This window comes from Daucus carota, chromosome 8 (genome assembly GCF_001625215.2).
Source record: "Daucus carota subsp. sativus chromosome 8, DH1 v3.0, whole genome shotgun sequence".
Classification (NCBI taxonomy): domain Eukaryota; kingdom Viridiplantae; phylum Streptophyta; class Magnoliopsida; order Apiales; family Apiaceae; genus Daucus; species Daucus carota.
This window is the reverse complement of record NC_030388.2, coordinates 24,865,220-24,885,336: the sequence shown is the minus strand read 5'-3', so window position 1 is coordinate 24,885,336 and position 20,117 is coordinate 24,865,220. Positions and strand designations below refer to the sequence as shown.

At 34.8% G+C, this 20,117-nt stretch overlaps 4 protein-coding genes across 5 annotated transcripts; 1 reads left to right on the top strand and 3 right to left on the bottom strand.

Moving 5' to 3' along the window:
* Positions 1–2,203: 2,203 nt before the first annotated feature.
* Positions 2,204–8,307, bottom strand: LOC108198414 (uncharacterized). The gene is made up of 4 exons (XM_017366169.2): positions 8,143–8,307; positions 7,047–7,489; positions 3,485–3,519; positions 2,204–3,393 (listed from the first exon to the last, which is right to left on the bottom strand). Exon 4 carries the CDS (start codon positions 3,280–3,282, stop codon positions 2,539–2,541), a length of 744 nt encoding a protein of 247 aa, XP_017221658.2. The 5' UTR covers positions 3,283–3,393; positions 3,485–3,519; positions 7,047–7,489; positions 8,143–8,307; the 3' UTR covers positions 2,204–2,538.
* A 1,104-nt stretch (positions 8,308–9,411) lies between these two features.
* Positions 9,412–13,027, bottom strand: LOC108197441 (uncharacterized). Of its 2 annotated transcripts, none has more exons than XM_017365063.2 (7): positions 12,909–13,027; positions 11,288–11,461; positions 10,887–10,949; positions 10,753–10,800; positions 10,564–10,614; positions 9,810–9,882; positions 9,412–9,728 (listed from the first exon to the last, which is right to left on the bottom strand). In XM_017365063.2, exons 2-7 carry the CDS (start codon positions 11,432–11,434, stop codon positions 9,643–9,645), a joined length of 468 nt encoding a protein of 155 aa, XP_017220552.1. In that variant the 5' UTR covers positions 11,435–11,461; positions 12,909–13,027; the 3' UTR covers positions 9,412–9,642. The 2 variants fall into 2 exon arrangements, with proteins under 2 accessions (XP_017220552.1, XP_017220553.1); XM_017365064.2 differs by having other exon boundaries at positions 12,799–12,915.
* Positions 13,028–15,195: 2,168 nt separating this feature from the next.
* On the top strand, positions 15,196–17,074 carry LOC108197205 (2-hydroxy-palmitic acid dioxygenase mpo1-like). Its single transcript, XM_017364753.2, has 4 exons — positions 15,196–15,742; positions 16,448–16,510; positions 16,595–16,666; positions 16,748–17,074. The coding sequence occupies exons 1-4, from the start codon at positions 15,386–15,388 to the stop codon at positions 16,862–16,864; spliced, it is 609 nt and encodes a 202-aa protein (XP_017220242.1). The 5' UTR covers positions 15,196–15,385; the 3' UTR covers positions 16,865–17,074.
* A 197-nt stretch (positions 17,075–17,271) lies between these two features.
* LOC108197204 (cytochrome P450 704B1) lies at positions 17,272–19,719 on the bottom strand. The gene is made up of 6 exons (XM_017364752.2): positions 19,294–19,719; positions 18,994–19,209; positions 18,613–18,906; positions 18,151–18,537; positions 17,825–18,025; positions 17,272–17,684 (listed from the first exon to the last, which is right to left on the bottom strand). The coding sequence occupies exons 1-6, from the start codon at positions 19,615–19,617 to the stop codon at positions 17,505–17,507; spliced, it is 1,602 nt and encodes a 533-aa protein (XP_017220241.1). The 5' UTR covers positions 19,618–19,719; the 3' UTR covers positions 17,272–17,504.
* Positions 19,720–20,117: the final 398 nt, after the last annotated feature.

Here is a 20,117-nt window from a genome sequence, read left to right as displayed (position 1 = left end):
ACTAAGATTGCATTACATTCAATCTCTATGAACAGGTATGTCACAGTGACAAAGCCATGAGACACATAGCACCACATGAAAAGTGAAATAAAAGCAAATTAAAGCAAAAGGAATTTCACATTAGTCTTTAACAACCTAGTGCCCACTCCTGTTTAAGCAAGTGTATGCATTGTCATTGTATGAATTTAGGTGTAGCTACACACATATGGTAGGATCATCAAGTTGAAACAATCTCACATGGCAGGCCCAGGATGTTTGTGACTTGCTTTGTGTTTCATATTTTTTGATTTCTTCTTCATGTTCTTGAACCAAATATGGACCTAACATCACATGCAATCCTGTAGATTAGGCTATATATTTACATGCATAGCCACAAACTTGAAACTGCAAAAGGCATCCCTCTCATATTTCATTTTCAGTCTTCTTTACTTCCATGTTACTTTATTATGAGTCCTAGCCTTTAGTCTACTTGTAAAGGAGAATGACCCTTTTGAGATAGTTTCAAAATGCACTTGATTGTCAAATTTACAGAATTTGTTATGTTGTGAATTTGTAGATAGGACTGTGGTACTTTGTATGGTGATGAATAAGATGTTAAATTTATATCACTATTGTTTTTAACAGACCATATGACGAATAAGGCGTTTGATTCATGGTTAATGAGCTCAGTTAACAATTAACAATTTTGTGACTAGGAATGGGAACCTCAATCACACTTGGAGGGTAAATCATTCCTTAGACTTTTCTTCGGATACTCACTCTCATACCCTTCATTCTCATTTTCGATTCTCATTCCCACTTATGATCCAAACGCCCCTAACGTAGTGGTAAAGGTTTATTATCCATCATTGACAGAATATTATAGGTTGCTAGCTATATGGTAAATTGATGGTTCCAAAACAGGTAATAAGATCACCGGCCCTGTGCAGAGGATATATACAGATAAGAGTAAAAGTAAATGACCATAAAATCTTTTTGGAAAAGAGAAACTGAGGCTTGGCAGTTAATGAAAAATCAGAAAGAAAGAAGGTCGATCATGGAACTCTTTCCTCTAAAGATAAAATGCAGAGCACTGGTTGAATATGAAAATGTCAGTCCGGCCGTCCCCATCCTAAACATCATGCTCCAAAGATATGCTTATCTTCACGATGTCAAATTGCTTGGAACATGACAAGCCAAGAACATGGGTTGTAAAAGTGTAATCTAATAACCATAATAATTAACAAATTTATATCTTAATTGCCGTGTTCTAGAAATTCTCGATTTATTAAAAAATCTCTGGTTGATCCTTCAAAATTATTTTATCGATTAATTGATTATACTGATTAAAAATCTTCGATAAATCCTGAACTAGTAGGTCAATAGATTAGTTCTGATTTCGATTTTTACAACTATATTTAATTGTGATATAATTAGTTTGCGAAATAAATTAATGTTGATATCAAGAACACTAGTGCAACACATGGGCGTTTTCAAATATAAAATTCAACTTGTGACTAGAAATATATGCATGTGTGAGTGTCTGGTTCTGGTTAAACTAATAACATGTATATATGAATAAGAACAAATGTATTGGTCCCTCCTTTGTCTTACCCTTTTCCTCGGATTTTATCCATTTATTGCTTAGATTTCTTTTTTAATTCTTGTTAAATTTTGAATGGATATGAAAACAGTTTCCTGGTATTTTTGTCGATTAAATGTTGTTGTAGCCCTTTCACTGTTTTGCAGGGACAGTGGTCCGCCCAATTCTGAAATGTCAGTGTCTGTTCTTTAAGTTTTGATGGTAGATTCTGCAAATACAGGTCTAAAGATATTGTAAGAGCAGCAACATTTATCATATAAAATACCTATATTAATCCATATATGTTTCTGAAATTTTTTATTTCTCTTAACTTACATGAAAGATTAAATACCTTCCTCTTGCTGCATTTATCAAATATCATTGCACTGCAGAATGTCTTTATACTTGAATACGCTTTATACTTAAATACTCTGTTACAGTCCCATACCGCTCCACGAACCAAACGATCTCTGTCATACTTCAAGATTCAAACTATAATTACAATTTACAACATTCTGCATAAGCGCGCGTACAATTTATTAAGCTCAGGGTTGATATTTACTTAGATCGCTGGAACATAATTAAGTTGCAGCTTTAGACAAAACCAACCAAGACAAATATCAGCATTCTAATAAAGCAATATTTCAGAAACAAGATTCAGCAGTGGATTTGATTCCAACACACAACAAACAACTCTGGTACCAATTAGATTTAGATTATACATCTGCGATCATTTTAAGTTTAACTACCAGGAAAAACCAGAAAACCCAATAAGGGGGGAGAATATGTAATTTGGCATAAAACAGCCTACACCCAATGTTAACTAGATTAAGACTACAACAAGAGAGTAGAGCTGGTTCATATTAGTATATTAAGACCCGTTAGGAAGTGGAATCGAGCAAAAAGTTTGCATGAAAATGGTATGATTCCCCTCCCGTGTAATTACTGCCCGAGCTATATGTGCATATGTTTCATCATCATTTTGTACAAGAACTTCCTGTTGTCTCAGAGTCAATTGCGTCCTGATCAACTGATCCAATAAATAATTGAGATGAGAATGTGCCACTTTTCCTCGGCTTGCCTGGAAATTCCTTGCCTGAATTACCCTTCAAAGATAGGTTCTTCTTGATGCGACTCCGATTAAGTAACAGCATAGTGTTGCGTGGAGGTGCCTGCAATGCACTTTCAACACAGTCTCCTGCTTGTGCACAGCCCCATGGCTTAGATGGACCATCTTCACGGAAAGGTCTTAGTCGTGGATTACTGTTTCTTAATTTGGAACAAGAACGTTGCTCACCACTTTTTACCTCATTTTCTCTAGCACATAAAGGACAAGGAGGGTCGTTTCTGCGTGCTTTAGGCGTCGTTTGCTCCAAGCATTCTGCATGAAAAATATGACGGCATGAAAGAATTCCAGCAACCGGCATGTCTCCACTTCTCACAATGCTTCGAGAACCCCAAGGTGATCTCTGAGAAAGATACCTCTCGCACAACCCACATTTGAAACCTTCAGATAAGCTGTGCAGCTGGTTAGAGGTATAAAATTCAGTAGGCACAGAAACATCTGTAATATCAACGTCACCACTAGCATTGCTAAACTGATGTTTGTCTCTTTGAGAAATAGAGGAATCAGATTCCGAAAAGCCATTGGGTCTAGTGTCAAGAGTTTCTCTTGCAGGCATATCATATGGAAGAGAAAGAGGATGAATAGGTTTGGACATAAAGTAGCGTCGACTGCGATGGGAAGAATGCGACTTGACCACAGAATCATAATCACTGTTTTCCGATCGGGATGAAGTAGACCCAATACTATCTTGAACTGCCAGTATACCCTGTATAAAGGAATCATCGGAGAAAAAGTTTGACAAAGACGATGCCAATAGAGGAGTCAAGAAACAGAGCATGAGCATAAAGAATAATTACCTCAATAGCAGGTGAAAAGGATAACCGCCCTGGAACTGCAGAATATCCCGGAGAACATATAAGATATCAGAAGAAGAGAATGATCAATGTGAAGCAATGTAGTACTCAAACATATTAATCAACAACAACAGAGCAGGAACGGATAATTCTAAGTTTCTAATTCATTGAGCTGTGACTCAAAATAAAAATATACTTCATTAGCACATCTAGCATGGAAACAATAAACATGAAGATCAATAGAATCGACGTATAACTACATCCTTCAAGACAGCTGGGAAAGGAGAAACTTGTCCTGTCAGTTACATGGGAACATCCTATTTGAGTACATAATTGCATTTTTCAAAATTTATTTTACTTTAACAAGGTGATTCAGGTTTTCATCATTTGATCTGGTCTGCAGAAAACCTGAAGTACAGAGTACAGTAAATCAGAAACTATAACAAGAAACTATATAAAATACGCAAGGAAATCATACAAAAATTTGATTCGCAAGAATTCACTAATCCACTCTATTATCCAAAATTATGAATAATATCAACTTAAAATCCATAAAAAAATCTAATATATAAATGTTTGCATTTAAGATCCGGTCAATAGAGTATATAATCACAAATGATTCGCAAGAAGTTGAATTTACATACATGTTAAACACTAATCAGTCTCTATCAGTTTCTATTGTACTAAGTTACTACTATTCAATCCCATATTCAAAGTCATTTACTTGATGTTCCCAAACATTTCCCCTCAGCAAAAACAAATTCTTAGATTCACATGGGTATTTTAAAATATGCATCAGTTCAAGTATTATATAGTTTGTACTTTATCCTGCCACTGCCAGGGATACAAGTAATCTACAAGGTGGTTTCGCTAACAAAAAATACAGTAATCTTACCTAGAATGGCTATTACGGTTGGCCTTGCAAGGACTTACCGGTACAGGTCAACATAGATAAAAAAAATGGTGAAGGCCCTATCTCCCACAGTTTCTAATCAAGAAAAACTGATTATTAATAAAAAATGACCCTTATGGACGGACAGCCTAAAAAGAATGAATGTAATAGAAACTTATTAATTCATTTTAATTATTTCCCTCTCGACGATGAAGCTTGTCCCCCATTGTCTCACTGGTCAACCATATGGAGGTGCAAGGCATTTGGTACTTCGGTAGGGTGCTGGGCGTGCCCATTGGACACTAGAGCCAATGTCTTTATCCAAAGGGGTTGGAGTCGCTCTAGTGAGAACCAGAATAACTTCTCGAATAAATAGATAGAAAGGCTTTCCTCACCTGCTAGACAAGAATATATCCAATCTAAATAAGGCCTTAACTTCTTGAGTGTATCATGAAAACAGCCAAGTATTCAGATATTCCTAATGGCAAATGTAAGATGCGTGTAATGTCAAAGTGAAGCATAATATTCAAGGACATCACACACAGGATGTGGTGTTTTGTGGCAAATCACTCGTTCAACATCTAGGTTCTGATGTACTGGTGAGATGACCACTGCTGTTCAAAAGTCCGGCAGCCACTGCTGGTAGTGTAAACCATCAGGAGAGGCAGCTACTGCTGGTAGTGCAAACCATCAGGAGAGGTAGCTAATGCTGATAGTAGAAGCAATGCGGTAGTGTAAACCATTAGGAGAGGCAGCTACTGCTGGTAGTGTAACCCATCATGAAAGTAATGGACAATCTTGCTTTGATACTGTATTATGATTTGTCAGCGTATCTATAATGTCATCACACACGGTCAAGTCAAACTAAAAAGTTAAGGCCTAACGCATATGCGGGTCCACTGATATGATGAAGAAAAGATTCTCTCCAGGATTTGGTAATTTAGTTTAGCGCACATGTTGAATTTTCAACTGAAATTTTGACCCTTGTGCCATGGTGGGCCGTGCACCTTAATTAATATTAATGGGATGTGCTATTAATGTTTGTAAAAATAAATCCATATTAACTCAGATTGTATGCGAATGTTAAGAATACAGATTATTATCTATTAACCTTGAGACAAACTGAACTAGAGACCTTTTAGCAAATTTATTATACCTAGAAGAATAAAGGTGGTATATACTTTGATAATGGTTTTCTATTTTCCAGGTACCAACTAATAAAATCAGAGCACTTAATTATTTAGGCTTGATTATTTAGGCTTGATGACAACATAGAACCCAATTTATATACACTTTACACAGAACTCTAATATTTGTATTTTTAACCCTGGACCCCTTTTTGTCAATATTGAGGTGCTGTAGCAACAATTAGTGTTTACATTGTTCAAATATGTAAATATTGACTTTTACTTCATAGTTGAGAAAAATAGTCTAAGTGACAAGCTGGGGCGTAAAAGCTCAGATTACCCAAAAATCAGAAAGTTCTGAACACCTTTTTCTTTCAGATTAAACATTTCAACTACAGATCTATCAGATCCTATTCCGACATTTGATTAATTTATCTCTCTTAAACTCATATTAACCAAAAACATGCAGCTAATTAAATTTTTTTTAAAGAAAATTCCTATTTAATAAGCCATACAAGGACTTTTCAGTTGTTCATATCCGTAATTTAGCAGCATCTAGGATCTACCTGCCATAAGGCTGAATAAATTCAAAACTTTAGACAGCAGCATCTAAGCTGTTACTAAACCTATCTATTCGGCTTCAAAGTTAATAAAAATAGTCTAGGGGAACAGGCTAGCGCGTATAAGCTCAGGCAGTCGGGCTACCCAAAAAATCAGAAAGCATTGACTCTTTTCTTTTTTAGATGTAGAATTTAACTACAGATCCATCACTTTCCAGTTTAATCATATAATTAGTTTCTCTCTCTTAAAACTCATATTAACCAAAAACCTGCAGCTACTAAATTATTTTATAAAGAAACTGCTAAGTAGAAAGACATACAAGCAATTTTAGAAATTCCATACCCATAGTAGCAGCAGAAATCAACGACCTACCCACCAAAGGTAAGGGAATTGGCTTGACCCTCTACCGCCACGTCATCGGAAAGCATTGACACCATTTTTTAGATATAGAATTTAACTACAGATCCATCAATTTCCAGTTTCATCATTTAATTAATTTCTCTCTGTTAAACTCATATTAACCAAAAGCATGCAGCTGCTTATTTATTTTTAAAAAAACTGCCAACTAGAAAGACATACAAGTTTAGATATTCTATTCCTATAGTTGGAACAGCAATCTACCATCTACCCACCATACGTAAAAGAATTGGCTTACCACTGCCAATTAGAAAGCGCAAGTTCAAATATCGAGTTGTCTTCCCTCTCATTGCCACCAAGGCAGCAACTGAGCTCTTTATTAGTAGTATGGTAGGCTTCTAACTATTAACGTGGAGTATAATTTTAATAATTTTCCAATGATAAATCACATCCTATAATAGTTTTTTCATACAACAAGGAAAAGAAGTATAATGAATTCGAAAGCAGATGATAAGTATGCGCCAAAAAACTTAAAAGGGTATATATAATTCATAATGAATAAAGTTGTGAACTTAGAGTACAAAATATATCTAAAATATGCCAAGTGTAAACATATTGAAGGACATACCTCTCCTAGATGAATTTCCATAATCTTCTACATTAATTTCCTGAATAATTGGAGGAGTCCACTGCTGTCCGGGAGATATTTCAGAGGGACTGCTAAAATACGGGCCAGCACCATCTGACACATGATAGTTGTGATTAGCGTGATGGTTCCCTCGTAACCAGCTTCTACTTTCTCTGCTATTTGAAGAAGTTGAAGAGCCATACAACTGACTTTCCTCATTAGAACGAAACGATAGACTTTCAGGTTGGAACCTGAAATCCCATCTTGATGGTGGAGGTGAGAAGCTTGTGTTAGTTCTCCAATAGGGCTCTTGCGGACCAATGGACCACTCCCCGCTTGCTGCATCAGGTCCATGTGGCCTTGCGGCCACGCAACAAAGCGAACCCGTCTTAACAACCTTTTATGGAACCCACAAAATCAATACCGATGGCCTCACAATCTCTCTGTAAATAAAAATTCGCCATAAAATTAATCAATATGCCCTACTTAAGTATGTAATGTAATAAAGAAAGATGTAGCAACAACAACTTATGTACAACTAAAGCTAGACACCTGCTGATAAGACGAATACTTCCAAGTTCCAAGTAGCAGACATATAGTACTCAAATTGTTAAAGCATATACAAATGCAAAAGCCTATGATAATTACTTCCAAGATTACAACAGAAATCAACAACACACAAGTCCAAGGCATAAACAACCAAGACACACAGAATAATACTATTAACCTAAAGAGTAAAGGGTGCATCTTTCGAACTTCCGAAACATAAACAGTATAATATACATATAAGGAAATACAAATAATTACTTTAAACACATAATCGAGCTACACCCAGAACTAACTACAGTAAAACAACAATTAAAATACAAGGGCATGATCAAAATCACATCTTTGCACAAATTCAATCAAAGAATTGACAAAATGGAGGGGATGCACATGGTCAAATATGTAGCAAACAAGTAAATACGAGTCAAATTTAAAGTCACAAACGAGAAGATATGCGAAAAAGAAATTGAAGCCCTAGAAGCAGTGAAAACAGTTGAAAAGCATCTATATTGTAGCTATACATACAAAAGGAGAGAGAAGTGAGGCTTACGGAGATGAGTGGATAGTGGATTGAAGGCACCGCCAAAGAAACCCTAATATGACGGACACAAAATGTTTATTGTTGTTGCTTCATCAGACTCAACTATCAACTATCTATCTTTGTGTTACCAAAATAGTATATTGGTTTAGTTCAAGTGCTAGGAATTGAAAACACACTAACCAAATTTGGTCATTAAGTTTTTAAATATTTAAGGCTGAAATCTTTTATGAGTGGAATATAACTATTTAAAGTACAAGTAAATAAGATGATGTGTAATAAAATTCACTGGACTGTTTATAAATTGAGAAAGATAGAATGGGATTAATTTTATTAGTATGTTCTCAAACTGAAAGTAAAATGTGTTATTTATAATTAAATTAAAATTATTCTCATTTAAAATGTTCAAAATTGATACAAATCACATTATCCATCTTTTTAACGCGTATTTTTTTTTAAAGAAGAAATTGAGAAAGATATTTTTACGGGTGACATTGTATTCGTGGTTGAGTCGAGGAGGAGATTAATGTAACATTAGATTGGTGACGTGAAGTGCATCACTGGAAGCAATATATTGTCGTTTAAGTCGTTCATAATTGAGTATTTTTGAGCTAATTTTAGTGAAGAAAATAACGAGAATGATGTAGTAACTGATGACAAAGTTCCATAAACTAATAATTTTAAGTACCTAGACTCTATTATACAAGAACATGAGAATATCAGTGAAGATGTAATACATCATATTAAGGTATGATAGCTTAGATGGAGGGGTATCACTGGAGTGTTGTGAGACAAAAATGTGCTTTTAAAGTTGAAAATAAATTTTGTAAAATAGCAAAGAGACCTTGAAAAAAGTTCAAGAACATGGGTTGCAGGCCACAAAAATACATATCCTGTGATGAATTTGTGACGGGTCGATTGAGGTGGTAATTGGTATGAGCACATTCGTCGAAGACAACCACCCCAGTTAGAAATATTAACATATCGGCTGAGGGAAAATAAAGAAGGGTAGACCTCCCATAGCCAGCTCCTCAAGGCACATTAGTTTGGTTTAATTGAGTACTGAATGTAAGAAATAACTAGTTTTGCAGTTCAAATGATATACTCCCAAGTTTTTTTTAACAAACATTACAATTAAGTAGCTTCCTACAACCATTTTCGGCCAATCGGCCAATATCTTAACAATCCCAATTTTTTTGCAAGCCATGAGCAAAACAAGGCATGAATGGATGGACAGCTTATTGAACCTAATGAATAGTAATATTGTGGTAAGCAGATCAGTTTCAAAAGTAACGAGCCTTCATTGCAAAAGACAGAACCAAGCAATATGAGTTGCAGCATCATTACACATCTAGTACTCCTCGACAAGTGACAACATGCAAGAAATCAGCCATGGACGAAATTCTTACGGAGCCATTATTCGTGTAAGTACCTTAGCATGTCATAGGTTCATATTTTACTATTAAATAGCCATAACCACTAGTAACTAAGCAACATCTCCCGGCATGGCATTTAGTTGTGGTGATTAATGTCCTCAGATTGAGTGTCATCGTTGCTGCCACCATCCTCAGAAGTTACACCAGCAGTGTTGTCAATGTCTGTAGTTCAAAACAAAATTTTGAAGTAAAGGCCAAGAACAGTGTCTTCTTTAAGAGTGTGCACTAGAATGGTTCACATACCTTCACCTTCACCAGCAGGAGCATAAGCAGATCGTCCTGATCGTCTTGAACGAGCTTGCTGATGGTGTGTAGGCTAATATACACATACAAGAACAATGTACATTTTAGAATTATCTATATGTAGTGGATTCAAGAAAATGTTTGATGCAAGGATTCACGTAGAGGTATGACAAGAAAGGAGAAAAGGTAAAAGTTTTGTTATGGAAAAATTGTTATGTCGGCATACAAAATAATCGCTCTAATTATCAATTTTATCTTTAATAAATGTTTGCCAAAACTTCAATGCTCGCTTACGTAATAGGGGCAATGTAGGATTTCAAGTTTGTCTATTATAACTTTTAGCATGCGATTACTTTTTGTGCAAAAGCGGAATAAATTTATGGAAGCGAATCCTAGAAAGCTCAAGTGACATGTTTAAGGTTTTACCCTCCATTCTCATTCCAAATTTGGTGAATTTGTACTTCAATCCAAACTTGTGAGAGCGAGAGTGAAATGGAGAAATGAAGGGAAGAAGACGAACATGTGTCCATATAATAATACAAATTTTAATAACCCTAAACCACATTCCTTGATGCTATTAAAGTTCTACAATGCCATATCGAGGTCTTCACAGACAAATCATGGGTTCTCCTAACATCACAAACATCATACTAACTCAATATTTTTGTGAACTATGTACAGATAATTGTAAGTTAATAAATAAGGTTCTGTGTGAATTATCTGCAGACACACTCTGTCTATGAACAACAATTACCTGCAATTTTGGACGGAGTGCCTCTAAAGGTCCTTTGCTCTTCTGTGCCCCCTGCAATTACAAAGCAAGATTCGCTAACAAATCATGCATTCAAACTAAACGTTGGCGATGAACTACAATTTACAGTAAGTGCAAGGGATATACGGACATCGCGAAATCAAAGTTATAGAATAAAATTTCATTACATACCTTTCCCAGTGCCCAATCAGCAGAGTCAAAGAAAGCACGTTCATGATCCTTGGTAGAGTTAATGCTAATGTCAGCTCTACATAAATGAAGCCGGCTAAAATTACTGACAATACACAAAAGCGAAGATAGTTTACCTTGGATATCAAAGGATTTTTCTTTGGTAGTAAACCTCCATACTTTTTCTTTATTACTGCTTCCTGCAGAAATTTATGGAAGAACATCACGGATGTTATAAAACTGAGATCTAGGACTATGATTGGATGTTGCAAGTTGACTATCTAACATCAAACTCATGACTATTTTTTTTTTCCTGGTTATGTGATGAGGGGCATTTTGCAAATTATTGCGGCATTGAAAGAACTGTTCTGCCAACCAATTCTGGAATTATATTGACGAAGCTCACAGATTAGTGAAGTGTTTTAGTCATGAGAAGCTCAGGAGTCAAGATTATTTACAAGGATACCTCTAAAATAGTAGCCAGACACTACATAATTCTTATGGTAACGTTGAACTAGCGGAAAACTATTAACTATACCTCTTGTTGTTGTGAGGGCATAGGATTTTCTTTAACCAAATCCGAATGCTTTGAATCCTCCACTGAAGGGTTATCTTCTACTTGAACTTTTGAAGCATTATCGACAAGATCTAGCTCTTTTGCATCCACAGTGTTTGAATCTTCCATGCTGTGCCTATTGACAGCAGTACAGTACTGCAATAAAAAGGACAATGTTTATCCATATTGCTTACAGAAATTAATATGAAAATAATACGGTCTTACATTGTGTTTTCTGTATTGTACTGATTAAGAAAGAAGAAATATATGAATTGTCTTAATGATTTAACTTAACATATCATAAAATCCTGTTTGCGGTTCCTATCACCAAATTCTTTGACATACACTACAGACCTAAGACCTTGTGATTTATATATATAAATTTGTTTGAAATACACTACATAACTTAAGACCCTAAGGCAGCCCTTACTGGGAAGTTTACAAGAACAAACAATTGCCAAGAATCAAACCTGAATACATTAGAACTTCCGGATTTCGCAATATCTAATCTTTGGTAACGTTTAATTTTAGGTGTCACTAAAGGGTACAAAAAAACTATAATCTATCTCAATAAATTAGTACTTCAACTTGGTATCAACATGATAGAGACAGTGCATCTTTTACCTTTATAAAGTAATAATTTTGATAACTTAGTTAAATTCTATAATCCTGAGGAAATTTATGTTTTTAAAGGTATTACTGTATGATATGTAATATAATACCAAAAACCGCAATGGAACAGATCCAGACACCAAACAATCAACAAGCGACGGCCAAAAAGCAATTAGCCATCAAATTGTGAAATAAGGGTACAAGAAACTTGCATCCAATGAATCATGTTGATACAAAAACCCATTGATAATCATTGACTAGTCTACGAAAAATGATTACAGATGAGTACACAGGCATAAATATATTTCACATATCCGTCTCCACAAACGGGCTGACCGGATCTAACACCATTTTGTATTCCAAAACTTTAGGCTGATCATTTATTTCAAAAAGTTTGATTCCGCAGCAACTTATAACACAGCTGACTCAACATGACAACGACATAGGCTTGCAAAACAACTCATTCATCCAATAACTACAAATACTACTTAGTGACATACACACTACTTTTCTAATGCACAAATCACAATGTTCAACTGAATCACAAGCCGGCCAAGAAGATCCAATCATCGAAAACATATTTAAAAAAATCACTACAACACACACAAAACAGATTGAAGTCAAAACAAGTAAATCTCTGCATCAAAATCAATACAAATTATGACTGCCCTACACACAAAACACTACATCCATTACTTTTCCATCATACAGCTACCAGAAAAACAAAGACATGAGCTTATATTCAACAATACCAAACTGAAAAACAAAAACAAGAGCAACCCAGATCAGAATACATAGTAATAAAGTGACCAAGAATACCATGATTCAACTTTAATGAGCTAAAAGAAAATAATCAAGAACTGGTAATCGTTTGAATTTACCTATTATATTTTCTGTGTGATCTAGATGTGTATATACAGATAGCTGTGTGTATAATAAAAACAAGAAGAGAGAGAGTCAAGTGTGTGTGTATATAAGTGTATTTTATTACCTGAATTGTATCGGCGGGAGGGGAGTGTGTTGTAAGAACAAGACAGGGAAGCGAAAATGGTGGCAATAGTTGCGTTTGTTTTACATTTGGGCTCGGCTCTGATTGTTATCTGTTTTAGCATTCTTGGTTGGGCTTACCATAATATGGGCCTTATCTATAAATGCTGTGTCTATGTCCAATTCGGGCAATGGATATTAGGGGTGAACATAAACCCGTTCAACCCGCTAACCCAACTCAAACCGACCCTTTTTTAGGCCGATTAACCCGACCCGTTCAAAACCGAAAAATAAATGGGTTAATTTTTAAAAAACCCGATTAAGTTGGGTTGGGTCAGGGTTTTACAGATTTTAACCCTGAACTAACCCAACCCAACCCGATTATATATATATATATATATATATATATATATATATATACATATATATAATATTTACATACTTATTTTACATTTTTTAGTTTATCTCAATCAATCTTTAACCTAATTTGATTTATCTAGGGTGTGTCAATACATTTACAATAGCAATATGAATAATTTTAAGTATCTCGATAACTATAAAATGTAAATGATGACTTTTGGAATTTGAACATGATTAATGATTTGTTAATGAACTGATATACACATTATAAATAAGAGTTCATAACTGAGTGTGTATACAACAATTTTCTATTATTTTACCATTGTTTAAATGTTTCACCAATGTAATAGGTTTCCCTCTTCGATCAAAAACTTACGCATCGACTGATATTGGTGAATGATTCATAGAAACTGAGTAACTATAAATATGTATGCCGACTGTTACTAGCTACCGGTGTGCGAGTGAGTTTTTTTTTTCCTATCGCGATGAATGACTAAATTTTTATTTATTATAGTTTTCGCAAGTTTAACCCAAACCAATCCGACCCAACCCGAATTAATTGGGTTGGGTAGGGTTGGGTTAGATAAAAAAAATTCAGTTAACGGGTTAAGTTTTTATTAACCCGAACTAATTGGGTTGGGTCGTTTTTTTCCAAAAACCCGCCCAACCCAACCCATGTTCACCCCTAATGGATATGTTTTGGGTTAACTAATTTCGACGGATATATTTGGGTGAATGCGGAACTAAAAATTCATGTAAGGGAGGGTGTCATATAAATAACATAATATTATAATGGTTATTAAATTTCATGTAAGGGAGGGCGTCATATAAATAACATAATATTATAATGGTCATTAAATTTCTGATCGGAGCTTTCGGAGAATGGTGTTTTGTTTGCTAGGCGAGATGGGGAGTATCCTTACTCTGTTTCTTAACTCTATTTCTTGACTTTATGTTTTAGTGCGTGTATTTCTTTCTTCTGTTTTAAGTGAACTTGCTGGGTGGGCCTGGGCTATTTTAACCTATGGACTAAGGAAATTTATGTGTACAAAAGTTTTGATTTTATAATTTAAGCAGGGGCAGCCAGATCAATCAACAAAATGAAGCCTGTAAAATATTTTTACATACGAGTTAAGCAGGGGCAATGGACCCCCAGTCTCACTGCTCCTTCCGCCACTGGGTGAATGTACCCGCCACCCGACATATGTCATTTTCCTCCGGCGGTTTTTTTAAGCCCAGGATGAGTTAAATAGGTTTTATTATTATATGTTTAGTGACAAAGTGTTCGTAAAGAAAAATATTTATTATAATCTTATTTTTGGATGCATCAATAGAATCGAATGTGATTCGAGGATATTATGACCCGGTCACCCGGGTGGTTGTTCTTGATTGAAATATTATTTGATCATACAAAGTAGAAATTTTAATTTCAAAACAAGCAAATAAAAATACTTTATTAGGATGTTATTTTAAGAAATGTTAAAAATAATAATTTTATCTATATATTTTTTTACATGATATGTGAAAACGGAACAAATATCTATACATGTATCAGTAAATATTATTAAATTTTTTTTCCCAACATTCAAAAACGGAACAACTATTATAGATATTTTACTATATGTCATTCGGCGCTAATTCAAATGTATTAAAAATAAGTCAAAATTATTTTCTACAAATTATAAAAAATACTAAAAGTATAAGAAAAACAGGTATAATATTATTATAAAAATGTTGTCATTTATATATGTGCTGATGTGAACATCTGGAAATTTGGATAATTTCTCCGTTTACCTCGCATATTTCAAAGAATAAATATATATATAGAACATGTGAGAAGAAAATAAATTTAAAAAGATAAAAATTGAATAAACTAATACGAATTCTCCTCTGATTATAACGTTCTGATTATAACGTACTTTTGTATAATAGTAATTTTCTTCTAGCTTTGCAAAAATAATTTATTGATTACCACTTGCCTCAGAAACTAGCTGATCTTCTATGCTTGTCCATTCTTTGTCAAACAAAGAAAAAATTAGATTGCAAAATCCTTTGAAATTTCTTGTTGCTAATTTCTAGCAACTCAATTTAGTTGAATCAAATCATATACTAATTCTCATAATGAGAAGTCATGGATTGTTTGATCTTGAAAAGCACTTTGCTTTCTATGGAGCTTATCATAGCAACAAAGTCAATATACTGATACATATGTTGTTTGTTTGGCCAATCTTTTGTACTGCTATTCTTTTCCTTAATTTCACACCATCTTTCTTTAATCTTCCCATGATCCATTTATCTCTATTTGGGATTGATTTTCCATTGATTATGAATTTTGGGTTCTTGGTTACACTCATTTATTCCCTGTTTTATATCTTCTTGGATGTAAAAGCTGGGTCTTTAGCTGCCTTTCTCTGTGTTTTATGTTGGGTTTTTAGCAGTTTATTGGCTCAGCTTCTTGGGTTTTCACTGGCTTGGAAGGTCAGTTTCTTTACTATCCTGACTGAATTTTACTGATATGTGTGTGTATAGACTCATATTTGTGCTTAGTGATTGTGTTTTCTTCATTATGATTCCGAAATAAAGGCCTTTGGTGATTTTGAAAATAAGGATTATATCGCTGAAATTGACTATATACAAATTATTTGTGGTATTGTAGCCTAGTAGATATCGTAACAAGAGTTTGAACTTGAATGTGTGTATCAGGATAAGGGCCCTGCTGATATTTTGAGGGCGACTGATTACTGTCTCTTCTTAATGATCTGCACATAGTGTGAACAAGAACATAAATATACTCCCTCCGTCCCTTTGATATGTATACGTTTGGATTGGACACGGAGATTAAGAAAAGTGTATAAAGTAATATAAAGTAAGAGGAAAGAGAAAGAATAGTGAGTAAAGTGGTGAGACCCATCAATATATAATTGATAGATTTGTAAAAGTGGATGAAAGTAGTAGGTGGTTATGATTTTTATATTATAAAAGGTTACCACTTTAGGAAGGTTTTGAAATGTATAGAATTAAGTGGGAAATCCAAAAAAGGAAAGTGTGTGGAAATCAGAGGGACAGAGGAAGTAAACATTTTTAATTGCTATGATAGTCTTGTTGTCTCATGTACATCACATTTTATATTTAGAATAGAAAAGGCAATTATGTAACTTTCTTTAATCTAACTCCTTAATTTAGGTGGTTCTGGTAGTTCAGTTAGTTTGTTGGACTGGACAATTTATTGGCCATGGTGTATTTGAGGTACAAACGTCTCTCATTTGCCTTCAGAATGATACTGTTTGATATTATGTAATGTACCTCTAAGTAAGTTTATATCCTTTGCAGAAGAGAGCACCAGCTCTTTTAGATAATCTTTTGCAAGCTTTTTTATTGGCTCCGTTCTTTGTTCTTTTGGAGGTAATCGCTAAAATCTCTAAATTTGGTGGTTTTCCTCATTTGAGATGGTAAGTGACATGATTCATTTGTTGATTGTTTTAGGCTCTGCAGAACTGTACCGGTTATGAACCTTATCCAGGATTCCACCATACAGTTAAGTCTAAGATAGAAGCAGACATTGATGAATGGAAAAACAAGAAGCAAAACTTGCTTTCATAGTTGATTTTTCAGATTATGTGTTTTGAGCATCGGTGTCATCTATGGTGATTGGTGCCTTGGTACTCTGACTTAAGCCTCTTATGTAAAAATCCCACTTTCTTTCTTGTACATTTTCCTTAAAAACCAAAAAAAGGGATTGTAAAAAGGCTACATGAATACTTTTTAGTCTTTATGAGCTATCTTTACTTAAAATTTTGATTTTTGCATTTACCATTTGGAGTGTGCTTGGTCATATCATACTGATTAAAAGTAATACTTCACTATGTGCAAGACAAGCATATAGCCAGCCGGTTTATCTTATCATGTGCTCCAGTCTTTCATCATCCATATATGGCAGTTATTATAATACCAAATGATCCTTGCCAGACACAAGCAGAAGATGTTATAAATTACAGTACAAAAGAGCCTAGCCAGAAGCCCCGCATTTGTTTGATAGAAAATAGATTACAAGGTCTTGATGTAAGGATATATGACATTTTGTGTTAATCTTTTATATTTATTAGTTGTTTACAAGGTTTACCGGTTTCTTCATTGACCAGGCAAGCATAAAGTAACTACTTTGGAAATCATTGTACCAGTTCCATATTACAATATATAAATTCTGTACCAGACAATGTGATCTATGACCACATCAACAATTTTAAGGGCGTATAGCTAATGTTACTTTTAGCCCGTGTGCCATTGATAATATTGTCATCATTCTGTACTTCACTGGATGATCGGGTACCAATTCAAATTTGAAAAATCTACACAAAATCGCCACTGCCATCTTCATTTGGAGATATGCGGAGTCCTTTCCTAGGCAAATCCTCGGACCAGCCTGCATATCGAAAAATATGTAACCAGGTCAGGTAATATATTACCAGCATATATTATTGTAGTCCACTGTTATATTATTATGGATTTATGATCACGAATATAAATACAAACTTTAATATTCTTATTGCTTCATATATTTACCTGGAATGCAGTGAACTTGAATGGAGATGCACTTTGGAAAATCCCATCTTTGAGCCATCTCTCAGGTTTAAATGAAGCTGCATCAGGACCCCAGTTGTACTCCATTCTACCCATGGAATATGGCACGTAAGTCACCATTCCTCCTGCTTTTACTTTGGTTCCATCAGGCAATATATCATCCTCTAAGATACCCTTTGGATCCTGATACTCGTAGTTTTGTTTCATCCGGTCAATGTGTGTGAAATTTTTAAATTAGAATAGAAATACAGAAAGAAGATTGCTGGCTCACTATCTCAATAATACTCTTGTATGAGTTTTGGAATTACCTGAGGGACCGCAGGGTACAGTCGAAGTGTTTCTGTGATCACTGCATGCAAGTAGTGTAGCTTTCCTAGTGAGTCATAATTCATGAGTCCTGCATATTGCTTCAGTCTCTGACTGAGAGATGCAGGGTCATTTGTCTCATAAGATTGTAATGACACACACTCTTCTTTAGCCCGCTCTTCTTCAAAAGCTTTGAGATCTAAGTGTAGCTTCTCTGCTACTTTATCATGTGTCATGATCATGTATATTGCCCAGGTCAGAGTTGTGGCAGTGGTGTCTCTTCCAGCAATAACAAAGTTCAGGACAACATCTCTGAGGCTTTTCTCAGTCATGTTATTTTCAGGGTCTTTTCCTAGTTCAATGAACCTCGACAGTATATCGTTCTTTACCTGAAATTGTTGTCAAGTATATAATTTAAATGGTGGAATAGCATAGGAATAATGATCAGGAGCTAAATCATATACCTTGTCCATTTTATTAATCTTTTCAGCTTCTATTTCCGCCCTTCTCCTGCGGATAACCGAATAAGTAAAATCATCTATGATTTTAATGCTCTTGTCTAAAACAGCTTCTGAGCCCACATTGAGGAACTTCTTCACTTTCCATAAAGGATCTATAAATCGTAGGGTAACAGTTATGTTTGCAGTGTCAAATGCCAGCGCAAAACGGTTTTCTGGTAGATGAGGAGCTAGTGTTCCAATTTCAACACCAAATCCCACCTTGCAGATGGAGTCCAAAGTCATCCTCATTAATAATTCCTACAAAAGAGGAAATCTTTAACACCTGTCAAAACAAAATTTTAACTTAGTCATGGATACATAATCTGAGGGTTTCTCAGGAGTCACCTGCAAGTCTACTTCTTGATTCTGAAAACATGCTTGACTCAGAATATCAGAGAGTTTGAGGCTATATTCTCTGAAAACTAGTGTGCTGAAATCTCTCAAGTTCTTAGAAGCAAATTCAAAGCTTGCTGTCTTCCTCTGTTTCCTCCAAAGCTCTCCATCTACATTAAATATACCATCTCCAAGCAATACTTCCATGTATGAGTGGTATACATCACCCTATAAAATAAACAAAGTCTTTTCATGAGTTTCTCATAGAAAAAAACTCTAGACTAAGTAATAAAAAGGAGTCGATACTTTCACCTTCGGGTAATTAGCAAAATTTGTCTTCAGCACATGTTCGACGTTGGCAGGATCAGCAATGTAAGTATATGTTGTAAATGGCATCGGCACCACCACAGTTCTTGACTCTTCAAGATATTTTACTAGCCAATCATGCATTGTATCATAAGTCATCAGTTGTTCGATGGCAGCTCCCACCAATGGCCATGTTTTTGGGCCTTTTTTCGTTCTCTGGTTCCATCTGTAGATGAAAAGCCATGACAAAATCATGGAAGCTACTACCATTATCATTCCCATGTTGGATTCATCTCTTGTAAAAGCTGAAAAGCTCAGCTGATCTTTCATCTGAAATAAAGTTGGGTTGATGAAATTTACAAGACATAGATTATATGATTGGCATGGTTGTTATTATATAAAGAGTAGATGTGGTAAAGAAGCAGTAGTTAAGATATAGTTGCTAATGGAAGTAGCTATATACATGTGAGCAATCTTTTAATGTTGTGTTCTTTATTAAATGTTTCATATTCTTGGTGTCATCAACCTAATTTTCTTGTGCATACTGGTTCAAGCCTTTCATACTGTGTCATGTTAGTTTGATGTGAGATTTTTTCTGAATTTCAGTTACAATGTTAAATAAACAAGAAATTATAAGGTTGAGCTTCGTACATAATACAGATAATTAATACCAAGTCAAACATATCTCGTATATCCCGCTTAATAGATGATTTATTATATCTTCCGTCATATTTTGCTAAATGTGCAAGTAATCTCAGCGAGATCATCAAACCTTCAGGTCGTAATTGTGATCACAGGAATCATTCAATAGTCCGGTAATCGGAGTTTGA